Below are 18534 nucleotides of genomic sequence, written 5' to 3'. Positions count from 1 at the left end.
TGGAAGCATGGTGCCCGAGTGTAATTGCATAGTTTTTCTACCGGCTTCAACAGAAACTGGCTATTTTGTTAAAGATGGATTGGATAATATTTGAATTACCTTTTTGAATCCCATTTTATTAATTTCTCAATTTATGTGCCTTTCTTAATGTTCAGAATAAATTAATATGTTTTCTTCTTTCTGTAATATGCATTTGTTTTGTAATGAAAAGCCACTAGTAAATTTTCAAATATAATTTATAAAAGGTGCTCATCAAATCAACTTAAAATACTAGCAGCATTGCCTGGCTTACCACACAGAATGTCACCGCATGCCCGAAGAGGACGCCACTAGTGCATTGCTCCCATTTCTGAAAGCCCAGGGGATGTGCTAGCTCTTAGAAAGGGCTGTAAATCATTCTTTTAAAGAAAGAAGAAGGAAGGGAAGAAAGGAAAGAAGGAAGGTGAAGAGTGGGGGAGGATGGTGGCGATGATACCTGCCCAGGGAGGGACCTGGCTAGAGAGGCTGCAGCTTCTGGAAGGCACACAGATGTGCTGTGACAGGTGGAGCCAGGTATCCTTTAGCTGTGCTCTTGGAAGCTCTTCTTACCTTTCAGATACCCAAGGGACCTTCCACTATGTTTTAAAAGTTCAGGCTCTGACCTATTGTTTTCTTCAGTTCATGGCAAGTCACTTACTTACTGGGTCCTTGAAAAAAATCTCCTTTTAATAAACACAGGTGGTAGAGTGACAGTTGGACAGAGTGGGACCTGCCCTTCTTTTGTGGACTTGGGTAAAAGCCGCCTCTCTGGATTGCATTCTTTTCTTTGCTCGTGTCTCATTTCTCCTGTATCCCCTTCTGGGATTTGTGCCTGTGGTATGAGGCATGGTATGATGCAGGCCCTCTCTATTGCACTACTGGTCCAAAACGCCCTGGTTTGGGCCCTTGCTCCTGGACTTGCATCATCCACTGGAGCTGGCTTTGAATTATTCAAATCTGGACTTCAGCAAAATAGGCACACTGAAATGGAGATTGCAGGAGAGGAGATTGTATCCCCGCTCCCCTAGACTTCAGCTGCAAGGAAAATAGAACTTTTTGAATTAATGAATTGTGTGAGGCAGTGGGGGGCCTCCCTGTTTGTTCTAGCTTTTCAAAATTAAGTCTGTTTCTGAACTGTATGGTGGGAAAATGTTTTTAAGGTAGATAATTTCTGAAGATGACTTTGTGGTAAGCTGTTAGTGGATTTTCTTTTTTAATACTGCAGTTTAATAATGAGGGGGGTTTCCATTAATATTCCAAACCATGTTTGCCAGCGGGTACAGCAGGTGAAGTGGTAAAATCATGGGCCCATCACAAATGCTTATGCTTCCTGTAATATGATAGTAAGTTTAATATTTTTATAACCTTCACTGAATTCTAATTTCACTAAAGTAGCAAGCACGCTTCCATTTGCAGTTCAATTATGCACATTGCTTGCCTGTGTACCAAGCAAATTAGAAATGCAAAATATCTGTATGTGGGGGGGGGCACTGAAAAGAGTCATTAGAGATACCAATATTTAGGTGCAGATACACTTTACTAAGTGTACCCTGGGAATTGAAAGTGTATTAAAGACAGACAAACACGAATCTCCCAGTGTCAGGATCTGTATTTTCAGTGAGAATCCAGAGAATTAAGAGCAGTGTTCATTCTTGACATACAGCCATACAGCCTTTTCAGTACTCTTCTCAATCACATTTAAAGCATAAAATTCTTCCAATAAAATCCTGCAAAGAGAATGTATATCAGCAACTCTTCTTGGGTGGAAACATTGGTCAATTAATGTAATTGGGTACTACAACAATTAATAATTAGTCCTGTCAAGATTCTGCTGACTCAGTTTAATGGAGCTGTTTGGTGGCCCTGGACCAGCCAGCTCAGGGTCGAAGCTTTCAAGTGATCAGTACCAGAGTAAAAGTGTGCGAGTCTGCAGACAAAGAGCCAGGCACACTCAGCTACCTGGTGTGGACCGCAGAGCTGCTGGGCTGCGGCTTCCTCAAGGCAGCGTTCCTCTTCGAATGCTCTGGACGTCTTATAAGCACAACCTTTTTATAAATGGTTTTCATGAACCAGGCTTATTATTCTCAGATAGGAACGACTCACATTCATACTTAAAAGATGTCTTTAATCTTTTTCTCCAGATTAGATTCTGGCTTTAAAAAAAGAAAGAAAGAAACAAAGAAAATTGCCAACAAAAATTCAGTTTAATTGATACTTTTAAAGATTCTCCGTTTAGCTGGGTGCAGTGGTGCACGCCTGTAATCCCAGCAACTTGGGAGGCTACAGCAGGAGGATTGCAAGCTCAAAGCTAGCCTCAACAACTTAGCGAGGCCCTAAGCAATTTAATGAGACCCTGTCTCAAAATTAAAAAATAAAATAAAAAGGGCTGGGGGTGTAGCTCATTGGTAAAGCGCCCCTAGATTCAACCCCTGTTACCAAAGAGGGGGAGAGAGAGAGAGAGAGAGAAAGAGAGAGAGAGATTGAGATTTTCAAAGTTTACTGTAATATTTAGGCTTCTTTAATGGGTATGGCACAGTTTATTTTTTATACTTTGAAAGATGATGATCAGGAAGACTGCAAGGGCATGAGGGCTCTCCTTTAGCTGAAGGGACCTTCATCTCCCAAGGTGGCTGAGAAGCACGGAATCTGTGGATTCGCTGAGCAGTCAGGAGTGACACTTCTATCAGGTCTCCCAGGCTGGCACCTTTGAGCCCCAGCCTCAAGCATTGTCCTGTGGGCTCTTACTTGGACCCACTGCTTCTCCTGTGCAGCTCCCAGTTCATTACAGAAGGAAGGGAAAGGGCTGCATTGACAGACAGCTGTGATAGTTCAGAGCAGAGGAGGAAGGACTGCCAGAGAGCCTGGGGAGGGTGAGCTCAGAAAGTGTCCGGAGGTGCCTAAGCCTCCACAGCACACTTCCTCCCAGCTTAGCGGTCAGTCCCAAGAGACATGGCTTCTAAGTCTACTAATGTGTCTACTAGTGTGCAGTGAGGGTTCATAGTAACAACAGAAGAGTGACCAGGAAGAGACTAATATTCCATTGTTAAGCCTTGGGAGATGGGAAAGTGTGTTGGAAAAGATTTATGGTAGTTATAAAAATAAGCAAGTGAGCCATGTTGTTGGCGTCTATATCGAATTTGCCTCATCTTCTGTTGATCCTGGGCAAAAGATGAGGGCATCTGTTCTGATTTCTGCAAAAAAAATTAATCAGACTTTGAGGAGCTTATTAAGACAGTCTTCATAAATTGGAAAATCCTATAAAAATCACAAGACAATTCAATGTTAACTTATTTCTAAGGAGGTAAAATTAATTATTGGTTGAAAGACCTATAGTTCCATGCATGGGTCCCTGATTAGGCAGGGAATTGGAATGGGGCTAGGATTTCACTGTTTGGAGAACCCGAGAAGAATAATGAACTGGCTTATGTAAGGGTTCGTGGTCTAACAAAAATGTCAAGCTTCTTTGCTTGGGCAGGAGTGGTGTCACCTCACTGTGCAAACCTGGTCTTCAGCTGGTTGGGAGCTCTGCTTGGGTGTTTGTCTTTCATTAGTTTAAAAAAAAGGAGTGGTGACTGCATTATGACACCACAAAGGCAGCTTGGTACAGGTGGGCTTTTAATGTGCGTGTGAGTGAGGGAGCCAGTGAGAGGACACAGGGACAAGAAGACCACAGCCACGTGTGGCCACACGGAGGAGAGTGGCTCTGGATAGATCAGACAGCTGAGGCAGGGTTCCTCTCTGAGCTGCCCCAGAAGATTTCTGGAGGGAGTATGATTCAGGAGTGCTTTGAATGTGGGAAAGGGAGAAGGTTCATCTCATGGCCCCTGAGAAAACGGGCAGATGGACCTGAATGTGAGTTCTCGGAACATCCATACCCACTGGGGAGAAAAAGCAAACATGTCAGAGTGAGCCAGGACTCTCCTAGTGACTTCAGAGCTCACAGCAAGGACCCACATGTGGGGCTTTCAGCAGGGGCTGCAGCTTTAGGAAACAGAGCAAGTTGGGTTTTCCAGGGACTGGCCTTGGGCAGCTCCCGAGAAGTGCACACTCCTGGTCCTAGGCCAGCCCTGCCGACCCAGAAACTCTGCAGATGGGGTGGCAGTTTGTGTTTCAGCAAGGTCTGCAGGTGGTTCTGATACATGCCAAAATTGGGGAATCTCTCCTCACAGGGCTGTGTTAGCAGAATAAGTCCCAAAAGATGTGATGTATTAGGATTAAGTAGGGTTAAGTAGCATGAACAGGGATGTGCCAGGTAGGGTCACATGATGAAGATGACTTTGGGGATGTCAGGAGAATTTCACCAGGTTTAGGAATAAGGGAGTTGGTGTGCACTATTTGGACCTGAAGGATGGCCTGTTGTTTGGAAATACCAGAGATCTGAGGAACAGGATATGAAGAACTGAACTGATTGTCTTCCATTCGGGAGATAGGTTTTGTTAGAGGAGGGTTCAATCTGAGGAATTACTGATATGAGCAGGGTGCTGGGGGAGTTACATTTGTGGGACTAATAGGGTCGCACAGAGTGCTTGGATGGGAAAGAAATGGATGGTTGGAGGAGACACTGGGGCGGGGGGAATCTGGAGGTGGGTCACTGGGGCCTGGGCTGACTGGGCATGTAGGTAGGACATGGAGAAGACATGTCCGTGGCAGGATTCTGCGATGAAATGTATGCCATCTTACTTGTTGGGCTTTGTTCACTTGTTCTGTTACCTTATGAAGCAGGTGGAGATGCCCTGACTTTCTTGGGTTCTGGAAGCTGCTTTTGTGCTGCATTTAATCAAGTCATCATTCCTCTGAGGGAGTATGTGTTTAAGTAGCATATATTCTCATTTCTTCTCTTTTGTAGAAAGTCTGATCTTGCTGATCTAATGTTTCATGACCCCAGAGTTCCTTTCTTAGCAGGAGCTCACTTCGCAGTCTATAATGTCACAGATGTGGTATCCCAGAGCGTTAATGTAGGCAAGTAGTATCAGCAGATACATTTTAAAAGTAGGATAGATGGTTCATTTAAGAGGGTTTTATCATCAGTGTCTCTGGTATTCAAGTGAAATAAATTAAGTTAATGGGAAGCTCTTTTATAGCCTGTCATAGAAAAAAGTATATAATTTCTGTCACAATTTGCATGTATGGAGCTGAAAGAACAAACGATTAACAACATTTATCTGTCATGGTCTCATGGAGTTTCAGCTAACAGGGTAGAGCAAATTGAACTTGACACGACATGATAGTGGTGAGAAAGACACTTTCTGATGAGTTAGGACTGTGTTTAAGCAGTGTGTGGAGGATGAGGTGCCAAGGATCTGCAGACTGTCCACTGTCTGGGTAACCACTCTGGCTTGTCAGCTTGAGAGCCCTCAAGCGAAGGAGAACCAGTTGGTGGCAGACAGCTCCTCCACTTGCAGCGCTGTGGAGCAGGGGCTGAGTGCCCACCTTTACCAAGATCTTCCAGGAAGTTCATGCTGAGGCCCTCCTAGGCTCTTGTTCCCTGCTGAAACATATCCACTCACCCGTTTTTCCAGGGCATTCAGGCGTTAGGTTTGTTCTCAAAGTGTCTGCCTGTGCTTGAGAAGGGCAGTTGGACATGCTTCCTGAGGCCCCTGCAGTGCTCTCTGGGGTGGTGGCCATCTCCAGTCCCCTGCTCTGTGCCTTGGCACTCCTCTTTGACCCATCGAGAGTTTCTTCCATCTCTATGCTGTGGTGACCTGGCAGGGGGTCAGGAAGCCTGGAGTGTGCTATGTCTAAAGGTAGTGCATGCTTGGCTGAAGGAGCACAGGGGTCCCCAGGCCCTGCGTGAGAGGCTGTGTTCAGATTTGGTTTGGTTCAAGCTGCTATCTCTTCTAAGTCACAAATTCTCCCAGGAGGGGGCCACAGAGCCATCAGTGACTTCATGCGAGTTGCTCAGCATTGCTTTCTTCCTAAAGGGGGCCCGTGAGGTAGCTTGGTGTAGAGTAATGGTGCTCAAATGTTCTGGTCTCAGAATCCCCTTCCACTCGTGAATATTGAAGACCCAGAGTTTTTTTGTTTGGGTTTGTGTCAATATCTGTCTTTAGAAATTAAATTCAGAAATTTAACAATAATTAATTTTGACAACAGTAACTTTTTTTTCTTTTTTTTTTTTGGTGCTGGGAATTAAACCCAGGGCCACATCCCAGCCCTTTTTATTTTTTATTTTGAGACAGGCTTTCTAAGTTGCTGAGGCTGGCCTCCAACTTGCCATCCTCTTGAGTCAGCCTCCTGAGTCACTGAGATTGTTTCAGGTGTGCTCCACTGCACCTGGCTGACAATAACATTTTTAATGAAATAAAAATATTTTTTAAAATATGGCCTAGGGGCTAGGGTTGTGGCTCAGCAGTAGAGCGCTTGCCTAGCATGTGCGGGGCCCTGGGTTCGATCATCAGCACCACAAATAAATAAATACATAAAGAAAGAAAGGAAGGAAGGAAGGAAGGAAGGAAGGAAGGAAGGAAGGAAGGAAGGAAGGAAGGAAGGAAGGAAGGAAGGAAGGAAGGAAGGAAGGAAGGAAGGAAGGAAGGAAGGAAGGAAGGAAGGAAGGAAGGAAGGAAGGAAGGAAGGAAGGAAGGAAGGAAGGAAGGAAGGAAGGAAGGAAGGAAGGAAGGAAGGAAGGAAGGAAGGAAGGAAGGAAGGAAGGAAGGAAGGAAGGAAGGAAGGAAGGAGTTGTGTCCAACTACAACTAAAAAGTAAATATTTAAAAAAGTATATATGGCCTAGTCCTTGACCTTGTCAACTGTCTTGACTGGGCAGTTCACAGCAAACAGATTGTGTGACTAGTCCTTTTCTCTCCACCCCGCCACCCTGCCCGCCACCCCAGCCCTTTTTTTTTTTTTTTTTTTTTATCTTGGAAACAGGGACTTGGAAGAGCCAAGTAGCACTTTCTTTATTTTTTATTTTGGTATTAGGAATTGAACCTAGAGGCACTTAACCTCTGAGCCATGTCCCCAACCCAACCCTTTGTTTTTATTTGTGTTTTGTGTTGAGACAAGATCTTGCTAAGTTGCTGATGATGGCTTTGAACTTGGAATCCTCCTGCTTCATCCTCACGACGAGCTGCTGGGAAAGTGGCATTTTCTTACATGTAAGAAAATATTATGATGTGGACTCTGAAGCCATGTTTGTGGGCTTTTTGAATTTTGCTTCACTGAAATGTGTTGGTCTGTCTTACACTTTGGATTTTGTAATATCACTTGTGGATTGTTTGAAAAATATTGAATGTGAGGTTATACAGATCTTCCAAATGTTGACATCATTTGTTATGCTGTATCAAAAAAAAAATCACATTCATCATTATTACCACCAATCTCATCAGAAGAGTCTTATTATTTTCCGCAACTCTGGATGGAACCCAGGGCACTTGCTGGTCAAGTGCTGTGATACTGAGCTGGCCAATAAGAGTCTTTTAAGTGTTGGGTGAACTGGGTGCTCTTGGTGGCAGATTTAAATTTTCCATGATTATAATTTTTGCTTGAAAGCCTGAGTTTTGTTATTGGGAACAACAACTGTAAGTCTTTCTTGAAGTGGCAGGCTTACTTAGTTCATTTTCAAGAGTGTACATGCCATACACCAGGGTTGGAATGACCAGTTTGTCTATTGGTTGCTCCTTTATGTAAGAATGTTCCATGGGGAAACGCCAGGTCCAGTTCCAGCCCCAAGAGCTGCCTGGGTACATTGCTCACAGCAGCCTTTGGACTTAGGGGACAGCAGAAATATCATTTCATCATAAAGTGGCTAAAAAGGTCAGGCACAGTGGTACACAATTATAATCCCAGCTACTTGGGAGGCTAAGGCAGGAGTATCACAAAATTCAAGGCCAGCTTGGGCAACTTAGCAAGAGCCTGTCTCAAAATAAAATTTAAACGAGAGGGTTAGGGATGTACCTCAGTGGTAAAGCACTGATCTAGCATGTTTGAGGCCCTAGGTTTGATTCCCAGCATCACAGAAAAATGGGGAAAGGGCTAAAAAGATTTGTTTTCAAGGTTGAAATTTATTAAAGTTAGTACTTTCCTTACTTCATCAAAAATATTGTTAAGTGAACTGGCTTCCTTTACAACTAGAGTGCACAACCAGAGCCCATGGCAACCGCCCACTTGCCTGCATCGCCACCATGCTTGTGCACCATGGGTCTAAGTGGCGACACGGGAGAAGGTATGGATGTCCTGGTATTAGTGTGACCATCGTTTGGACTTCATGGGTCATTTGACTGGGGGTGTGGAGAACCCTTGGGGTCTGTGGGCTGTACTTTGAGAACTGCTGGAGGAGTTGGACTCTGGAATGGGGCCAGTTGGAGCCGGTCCTGCTGTCCAGTGCTCTGCTCATGGAGCCCAGGTGAGGCTGTTCACTCAGGCTTTCTAAGCCTGTGTCTTTTCATCTAGAAAATGCAGACATGGGCCTCTTTGGTGGTTGCTGTGAGGGTTGAGTGGGAGGACTAAGGAGCATGTGCCTTCTTTGGTGGCTTGACACTGGCAGGTGCTGGTCAAGGTCATCTTCATTCCCTTCCCTCCTGGGGTGAGGTGAAGGCATTGGGCTGAAGACCACAGAGGTGGTGGAGAGGTGAAAGGGAGTGGCCCTTGGCTGTGGTGAGTCTTGGGTGAACACTCGCTGCCCTCACTCCAGTGCCTTAGGGAAGGGGGAGAGTGGACAGGGGCCACAGTGCTTCTGTTTTTCTGAAAACCCAGGTGTGGTAGTTTGGGTCAACATTCTCTTCTTTTTCACACTGAAAAATACCAGCAAATGGTTCTGTCACTGCCCAGTGAGCCTGGATAGTCTTAAATCTCAATTTACCTGAGTACTAAAAGTGAGAGCATATCTTTGCAGTAGTTCGAAGTTCTGTTCCATCTCTGGACAATGTTGATGGTTGCTACCCAAGAAAGCTCCTGGCACATGTGCAGTGGGTAGAGCTGCTGAGTGGGCAGGGTTCACCTTCCATGTGGCCATTTTGGTGGCGGAAGCAGGGCGTTTAGCTCTCAGAAGAGTCTAGGGCTTCGACCTCCACTCTGGCGTTCATCCCTGCGGTTAAGTCAGGCTCTGGTGTCCAGCAGTGTTCGGGTCCATCTGCTGGAAGCTCATACCAGCTCTGCAGTGCTGGACCTCGTCGCAGTCCAGGTCCAGAGCCGATAGCAGGGCAGACCTGGCGTCCACTGAATCTGCAAGAGCAAGATCCCAAGAAAAGTGGCCTTGTGTTTTTTTTAGTGATCTTTTTTCCCTCTGCTGGTATTACACTGTTTGGATCGGGTACCCAGACGAAGCATTCTAATCTTGGTAATCTGTAAGGTAGGTAGACTGGGTGTCACATGTACACAGTCTTATGTTAATAAAGGTTTGCTGTCTCACATTTGTTGAACTTTGTCCAGAAGAAGTCTCCCAGCAAGTGCCCTTGTAACTCAAAGTGCTCAGATGGGTGTTGTGACAACAGAGCCGCCCAGGTGACTAGGTACACCTGTATATTTCAGGCCTTCGTGTGATCAAGTTTTCATGGTCTTTCTCTATTACAAAGATGGAACATGCTCCTGCATCCCTAAGATGGGTGGGGGAAATTGCCATTTCTCTTTCCTGCCAGCCATGGTCCCATGAGCACTGCCATGGGGCTGGAGGTGCAGCCTACACCCAGATCCTGTCGGAGTGCCTGGTGGGTGGAAGGGGTGCCAGGCTGCACTTGGAGACAGAGGCCTTGGCTCTATGCTAGTGTGAGACCTTGGGCAGGCCGCTTCTCTCTGTGGAGCCCCAGATTCTTTATGTGTATACTGAGGTTAGAGACACCTGTCTTTATCTGCAGCAGGGGTGGCGAGGCCATGGAGAGACCCCTGAGGGTGTCTAGCAGAAAAGGTGGCAGAAGCCCTGCCAGGGAGGACAGGACTGGCCCTGTCAGGACAAGGCATTGGTCCTGGTGGTGGTAGAGCATAAGCCCTCAGAACACCTGCCTGGGCTTGAATTTGTGCTCTTTCGTTGTGTGACCTTGGGCAAGCTGGTTAACTTTCTGTGTTTCATTTTTTTTTTCATCTGAAAAATAGGCATCAAGATAACATTTCTCATCCTCACAATAGTACCCACCATTTAAGGATTAAATGAGATGATAATAGACCTTGGAGACAAAGCCCAGTTTCTGGCACGTGGAAACCCTCATTTCATGGTAGCTCCTGTGGGCTACAGAAGGCCTCTGCTGCCTGTGAAGTTTTGTTTTGGCGAACTTAAGTAGGTTCGAGATTTAGCCAAAGCCTTGCAGCAGGTCACAGAGTTGAAAGCAGTGGTGGTTTCACAGGGGTAAGGCCCAGTCTACCCTGGGAAATGGGCTGGAGGAAGCCAGTCAGAGTGGGCAGGTGCCTCTCTCCAAGTAGCAGGAGCTCATTCACAGGTTCCTAAGGGAGGGTACCCTAGCTTCTTAGGGACCAAGTGGGGTGCTGAGCTGGTATTGTTTTTTCCCTCCTATTTGAACATCTTGCTTATGAGAATTCTCTAGCATTCTGTTGCCAAATCATGTTTCAAGCATTACCTTGATTAACTGTGCAGGGAATGGGGTGGAGAGAAGCTATAACAGTTCTTTAAATGGCCTTAAACATCTTGGATTATTCTCTTTTAGTTCCTGAAAAGATCATTTGGATATGTTTTCTTGAGCACAAAGGCACACGGTGTTACTGCCCTGCTTTCCTATTCTCTAAGGCTCGTTACAGATGTCTGTGTGGGTTTGCAGGAATGAAAGACCAGTGGACCAAGACCTGAGTCCTAAGCCCTGTTCCCAGCTCTCTGACCTTGGCAAGTCCCCTAACCTTTCTGAGCCTTAGGGGGACCTGCAAAATGGAGGTGTGGGTCATCTCTTTTTGCTTCCTTGGAAAATGCCTGGGAAACTGCTTTACACCACAGCACAAGTATTAGCATGACAAATGGCACTGGTAACTGAGTTCTGACCCTCCTAATGAAATATTTTCTTTCTCAGTGATGTTACAGCCTTTCGATTATGATCCCAATGAGAAAAGTAAACACAAGTTTATGGTTCAGTCTATGTTTGCTCCAACTGACACTTCTGATATGGAAGCAGTAGTAAGTACTGAATGCTTCTTACTTTTTTCAGTAATAATAACAAAAACCAATTAGGTACAGAACTGTGGGTGCATGCATTTCAAAATGTGTCAAAATTATTTACATGGGAGTTATATTTTCAAGGAGGTTTGTATTTTGACTACCTTTCTGGTTTTTCTAAAACCAATGAATAATTTTAACGTTTTATGAAGCTCTCTAGAATACTATTCTTTTTCTGATTTTTAAAAACTCAAGTTTGTTTTGGCAGTTCCTTACTCTGATGGCTCATGTAGTAAATAGTTTGGGACTGCCCCCTTTCTTCTCCCCGGGAAAGGGTAATGTCGCTGTGGGGAACATGCTTTCCCTTGCCCTCCTTCCCAATCCAGAAGGACACGAGTGGTGGATACTAATGTCCTTTCCCACTTACACTTTCTTTCCTTTTTTTTTGTCTTGGTTCTCATAAGCATGATTCTTCTTTCAGTTCTTTTGGTTTGTCTGTCTGTCTGTTTCCTTGTGGTGCTGGGCCTCAGACTCGAGCCTCATGCATGCTAGGCAAGGGTGCTACCACGAGCTGCGTCCCCAGCTTGAGTGTTTCTTTTTTAACAACAGGTCCCTTCATTTTTTTCCCTAAATAAATATGTTTCACTATGTGTTGAATTTTGGTAAAATTAGGATGACTTCATTTTTATAAATTAAATAAACAATATTATATTATCGGTTATTTCTGGAAAAGGAGAAGTTATGATAGAAATTCTCCTCAAAGCAAGCTTTTTACACATGTGAATGAGTCCATGCGCATGCTGGTGCTGTGTCAGACCTTGTGCCCTCTGAGCACCAGCACTGACTCCCTGGTGCCCAGTGTTTAAAGGAGGGCAGGAGCACCCGCCCATCACTGCCTGTAGCCCGCCAGCCCCAGAGGGAGTGTGTTGGGCTCCCTGCTGTCCTTCTCCCCTCTCCAAGTTTTCTCCTGCTGGAGGATTCACGCAGAAGCTGGATTCATGACCCAGTGTCACCACTCAGCCTTTCTTTTAGCCTTGAAAAAGCGTAACTGATCATCTTCATTGATTTTTAACATGAGGGCAGAAAATGAAGGGTAAGTCAGGTACTTTTGAGTTTGAGAGAGAGCAGCAGCAGCAGACTGTCTTTTCATAAGAACCATCATGAAAGCATTTGCTCTTCCTCTTTTATTCCCTGGAACGTGTTGTGTCACCTCCTATGGCAGATACAAATACACAGTATCCACGTGTATTCTGTCTGGCTTTTGCTGAACAATGTAGTGAAAAGAGTAGGTGCATGGTCACTCGGGTTTGAAGCTGAGTTCTGCCTTCTGCAGTTCAGTCCCTCTTGAAGTTTTGGTCACCTGCATCATGGGGAAGCAGTCAGCTCACAGCATTGTGTGGGCTGGCAAGCCCCGTCTGAGGGCCTAGAAGCATCTGGCCCTGACTACCTTGGCGTATAATAGGCCAGGCTCTGCATACACGATAAAGGGTCAATTAGTTTCCTAGTGTGATTATTTTATAACATTTAAAAGTTCTCTTACAAAAATTCTTTGTAGGAAAATTTGGAAATACACAAAGAAGCAAAAGCCAGAAGTAGAATGGAGTCGGGTTCCTTCATACTAACCCAACCTGTTCACGAGAGCCGCGCCTTTTTCTTTATTTTAAGACATTTTTCTCTTTATTTTGATACATAGAAAGTAAAGACAGTGCATTGGCCACTGACTGTTACCTGGGCTTGCCCTTTATTAGCCTCTTGCCCATCTGCTTCCCTCCTGTCCTTACTTTCCTTTCTGCTGAGCCATTTGCATGCAAGTGCGGGTGTTGTGACTTTCATCCCCAAGTGCTTCAAAACAAGGGCAGTCTCTCACAGGCCCACAGGACGTGAGCACAGCCAACAAAATGAACCTTAATCCGGAATTAAATCCAATAGATAAATCTAGGTTTAGCATTTCCAATTATTCTAAAAATGGCCTTTCGTTATTATAGTAGAGGACTCTCCTACCCTTTTTGGATTTTTTTAAAATAACTTTTTAAAACAATTTTTTAGAGTCCAGGCTGAATGACTTGTAGAAAGCGTAATATCCTGTTTGATTATTTCCTCATGATTAAAGGCAGTTTATGTATCGTTTTGGCAAGAACATTCCATAGGTGGTGTCACATGGAGACATTTTATGGTGGGTTGTTGCTCTCTTGGTGATACTGTTTGGTGACATGGCTCAGATGCAATTGCTGGACCTCTGAGTTCAAAGCATATCTGCCCCTTGGTTAATAGATGATTGCTGTGTCCTAAGTCGTCTGATACTTTGAGACCACATAAATATCCTTCCCACTGGCACTTGTCACTGGGTAGCTTTGGCATCCAGTCATAACCAGACTTGCCTGGTACTCTTTTAAGATGTACCCACACACCCGCATAGGCACACATCCACTGGGGCATGTGCACAGAGGAATGGACTTCAATATCCTTTGTAGTTTCTTCACTTAATATCCTGAGGCTTTCCCCCATGTAATTTAACACTCTTCAGTATTATTTGAGTGACAGCATGCTATTCCATTAGATGGATCTGCCATAATTTCCATGGCAGTCCCCTTATGTCAGACACACAGATTGTCTCCTGATTTGGGTTCTTGGCCTTGTTGCTCTGGCTGCTATCTGCATGGTCTGGGAGAGGGGAGGAGGGGATGCCTTCCTTTTCTGGATTGTAACTTTGCTGCTGTGCTGGTCTGTAATTCTCAGAGCACCCTGGATGCCCATCCTCCACTGCTGAGAGGGGAGTAAATCAGAAGTGTATTATCCCAGAACCTGGGGCTGATCAAGAAGGTGCTCTTGTCAGCAGAGTGGAGGGAGGAGTGGGTGTGGCCCTCAGGCAGGGCTTGGTGGATACAACCACAGTAGTAAAGAGTGACTTACAAGTGCTGTGTTCCATTGGTAATTGGCAGGGTGGGTTTGAAGCTACTCCCAGATGGCATGTGCCCAGGTTGTTCAGGGAGGATACCCTGTGGATTTTATTTTCTTAAGGAGACAAAGTTCCCTTTTGTTGTTCAGATGTAATGCAGAAACCCCTCTCTGTCCCCTGGTTCTCTGGGTTCCTGTGCATCCCCACAGACCAGTCATGGGAGGAATGGGTGGACTTGAAGGAGTCAGGCAGGAAGACAGTGGGGCATTTAATCTTGTCATGCTAAAAGTACCAAAATCTCAGGAGACTCACAAGTTCCTTATCTGATGTATATCAGGACTTTCTCATTAGGAGTATTTTTCTGAAATTGTCAGTTATAGGAGGAAAATTATTCTTCCAGCAGCTTTATAATATCCTGATTATTAAATTTAAATTGTTTTAGTGGAAGGAGGCAAAACCAGAAGACCTTATGGATTCAAAACTTAGATGTGTGTTTGAATTGCCAGCAGAAAATGATAAACCAGTAAGTATGTTTATAGTTAACAGTAATTGAATGTTGCAAGCTGATACTTATTTGCATACCATCTCCTGCAAAACCAAGATCTAAGTTGGCAAATTATTTTCCTACCCATAATGTATGAAGAAAAAAAATAAGCTGAAGTCAACAAATAAGTGGGCCTTTATAAAATCAGCCTTCAAAAGTCTTGCAGAAAGACAACTAATTGAAACAGTTTGTTCCCTTGAAAATGCAGCTTGGTGGCTGTTGAGGTGTCATAAATCCTGAAGAACTTCTTAGGCTTGGCAAAGTGATGGGCTGCTATTAAACAGTGAGCAAGACCAAAGCAGGGAATAATTTGCCCTTTATCATGGTGCTTGATGGACAGGTGGTAAGCTGTTAGGCTCTGTTTTACAAAGTGTCCCTGTCAGCCCTTTCCCTCAACACCACCTCCCCCTCTCCCTTCCCCCACCTACCTCTTCAATCAAAGTCTGCTTTTAGATGGGGCTTTCTCAACCTCAACGCTAGTGACATTTGGGCTGGATGATTGTTTGCAGCGGGAGCAAAACCACCCCTCACTGAAAATCGCCTGACTCCATGTAACTCTGGTGTTGGCTGGGGGGAGGAGCACCTTCCACTGACCCATCAGCTCATTTTTCCTTGGTGTGAAACCAGGGGCAAACTTGTCCTGGCCCTCACTGTGACCAGTTGAAGAGAGGAGACTGTATCTAAAATGCTAATTTGGACTTCCTTCAAAGCTAGTAAAAAAAAATTAACTTATATTAAAAGCAAAGAATTTAAAACTCATGCAGAATATGAAACTACCCTGGCCATTAGTAGCCAGGGCTGGGAAATGGAAATACTCTGAAGCATTCTGTAAACATCATCTAGAATGATCTTGGGGAATGCTGTTGATTTGTGTCACACTGTACAGTTTTTATCTGTTCAGTAACTGGCCACTATCATCATCCTATTTCTTTGAATGAATAATTGTCACATTTTCCCCTTTTCTCATTGTATATTCTGTACAATGTAGAAGTTGGTTTAGGGACTGGGAGACCTGGATTCTGGTCCTAGCTCTGGGCTCTGGGCTAGTAACTTTGGGCCTTGCTTCCCAGGATTCCCTCCCTGGTGGGAAGGGGAGGGCAGAGCTAGAGATCTAGTATCCAGATGTTGCCCAGAGCCCCAGGCCGCAATCCCCAGTCACCTCCCCAGCCTGCTTATGTGCCCTGCCCCCACTCTGCAACGCACCTGGAGAGGCTGTCACAGCAGAACAGACTGGGACCAGAATGTGTGCGACCTGCCCAGAGGGAGGCTCTGGGTGTTTGTTTTCACCTTCATCCAGCATCCAGTTCCAGGTTGGTGGGACAGACTGCCCTGTGCAGTCTTCTCCCCATCCTCCCATCCTCGCCCATCCAGTCTTGGGGATGCTCAGATCTTCACGGTGAGAGTAATTTGTGGCTGATAATTCCTGAGCTTGCACAATTACAGTATGCTAATTTTTTGCATGGCAGGAATTTGATAGTGCCATTTGCACAGCCCTTTTTCTCTTTCTTTGAAGTATTAGTCTCAGCCCAACTGCATTCTTTGCCCTTATCCATAATTTCTAGGGCCCAGTTGCTTTAGGTTATTAAGATACTAGATAAATTGATCCATTTAAAAAATAAATGTGACTTATTACAGTGTGGACAAAACAGTACATTTATGGTGTGTGAGAAATGAGAACTACCTCATTTTGCTTAAAAACATCCTTTTTTACATTGTTGGTGATGCTTGGACTTTCGTTTATTTCTGAACAGCATGATGTAGAAATAAATAAGATTATATCCACAACTGCATCCAAGACAGAAGCACCGTCGGTGTCTAAATCTCTGACTACTTCTTTGGACGACTCTGAAGTTAAGAAGGTGCTGGAAGAGTGCAAGAGGCTGCAAGGGGAGGTCCAGAGGCTGCGGGAGGAGAACAAGCAGTTCAAGGTAACAGCGGCTACCTCCTCTGCAGAGAGCAGGGCCAGCCTCCCTGGACGGGAAAGCTGACAGGTCTCTGCCTTGGTTGAGTTCTGTTGTTTTTGCTCAATTTTTCTTACTTGGGGAGAAAATATTTTAAAATATATTTTTAGTTGCAGATGGACACAATACCTTTATTTATTTACTTTTATGTGGTTCTGAGAATCAGACCCAGTGCCTCACACATGCTGGGCGGGCACTTTACCACTGAGCCCCAGCCTCAGCCCCAGCCCACTGGGGGAGAAATTTTCATAGTTTTCATCTCGTTCTCAAAAGGATCCCAAAAGCCCCCAAGTAAGGACCACTGTTCCTTGGGCAGAAAATCCTCAGGTATTTAAACTCTTATCCTCACAAAAAGAAAAGAAAAAAACAAGACAACCTGTGTTCACTGTGTGAATTAGAAATCAGCAGTGGTTATTTTGAACATGTGTTTTCAAACCCTACTTCCTGCCATTCATTTGGGTCTAAGTCTCTTTAAGGGGCAAAATAACTGACCCATATTTTTAAAGACTCTAAATAGGTCTAGGCAGTACTGGCTCATCAAACTGCTGATGTGGTAGGGAGATTGGGGATATGGTGCTGTCCTAGTGGAGGGAGAGTGGAGTACAGAGGGGGCACTTGGGTGTCCAGCTTGGGTGTGGGCCGGTTGGGCTGCACTGGGTGGTGAGGCAGGTGTCGGGTTTGGGAAGTAAGCCAGTGTGTATAGCACAGCATTTCCCTGCCTGCATCCACTGCACGCATCTCTAGCCCTCCCAGCCATGAAAGTATGAGTCTATTTCAAACATGGTACCAAAGGGAGTATCTCTGGCCATGAGATCATGGGGACCTTTTCTGCAACTTGAGCACCGAGGCTGCCTCTTCTGCTAACCTCACTCCTGTCTCGAGGCATGCTGTGGTGTCCACTCTCACTGTAGTGGCTTCAGGGACACACTCTCCATTTATGGAGGAGGGAGGATGCCTGGTGTCTGGAAGCAGCAGCCCATCCCACTGGGCAGTGACCTGGACCTGCCTCCTCTGCACCTTCCTTCAAAGTTGGTTGTGAAACTGGCACCTCCCTTCTTGGCTAACACTCTGAGATAGGCCTACAGCTTCTCTTTGAGCATCTTTCTCTTCAGAACTAGAGTTCTGTGTTGTTTAAAATGATAAATAGGTAGAAATAGCTTCCATATAAACCCAATAAAATATATACTGTATTTTGCTGTGCTGATTTTTTAAAAGTTAATCAAACAATTGAGTCATTTATCACTGTGCAGTGATGTTGGCCATGCCCCATGAGCAGAATATCTTTAAAATATTATCAGACTGATCTTGACATTGGGAGATTCTTTATCCTGCCAAACTCTGATTTCTTGTTTTGTGTCGGTTCATTCTTTCATTTGGCCAACAAATTCAATGAGAGTCTGCTATGTGCTGGCACTGGATTCCAACCAGTGATTATGTTCCTGGAGGGAGCCTGCCCCATGGGCTGTTGACCACAGGGACACTTAGGCACCTGGTGAATGTGAAAGAAGTGGAAAAAAAAAAAAAAAGAGAGAAAAGAAAGTGTGCTGCTGGGTGGGTTTAGGCAGAGTAGAAGGAGCAGTCAGCATGAGGTCTAGCTGCAGAGATAAGCCTGGGCAGAACAGAAAGGCCTTGGTGCTGGGCCCTGCTCAGGAAGGTGGGTGTGACCTGGAGGGCATATAACAAGTGACCCAGAGATCGCAGAGTGCCTGCAACCTTCAGGCAGTGCGTGGCAACAGAGGCAGTGGCCCTGGATGCAGAGGAGAGGAAGACGTCCTGCTCCTCACCTGTCTGATGTTACAGGGAAAGTGTGGCAGGTATCTTCGTATATGGATGGAAGGAGTTGTGGCTTCTTTAGTGAGAAATCCACACATTGAGTAGAAAATACTTGAGATGAGTGTATGAAAGTGAGTCACAGTTACTATTCCAGATGCCATTTGATTTCAGCAATCTGCATGTAACTCATCAGGAGCCAACTCTGTACAGCTCTTCACGTGAAAGCTTCCGGGTCCCCCACTTTGTAGTTTCTTGTATTGTACGTTTGTGCCCTAAGAAGTGCCTGTGATTTCAAAAGCCAGTAGTGACTTGATTAA

General features: G+C 45.1%; 1 protein-coding gene across 1 annotated transcript in view; it reads left to right on the top strand.

The window, feature by feature from the left end:
* Vapb (VAMP associated protein B and C) overlaps nt 1-18534 on the top strand; it is a 46066-nt gene that overhangs the window by 24480 nt on the left and 3052 nt on the right. Inside the window, exons 3-5 of the mRNA XM_026412235.2 lie at nt 10961-11064; nt 14382-14462; nt 16235-16411. Of these exons, the coding sequence (XP_026268020.1) occupies nt 10961-11064; nt 14382-14462; nt 16235-16411 (362 nt within the window). The remainder of the gene's footprint in view (nt 1-10960; nt 11065-14381; nt 14463-16234; nt 16412-18534) is intronic.

The sequence above is a fragment of the Urocitellus parryii genome, chromosome 6 (assembly GCF_045843805.1).
Source record: "Urocitellus parryii isolate mUroPar1 chromosome 6, mUroPar1.hap1, whole genome shotgun sequence".
Classification (NCBI taxonomy): domain Eukaryota; kingdom Metazoa; phylum Chordata; class Mammalia; order Rodentia; family Sciuridae; genus Urocitellus; species Urocitellus parryii.
This window is presented reverse-complemented; position numbering and strand designations above follow the sequence as displayed.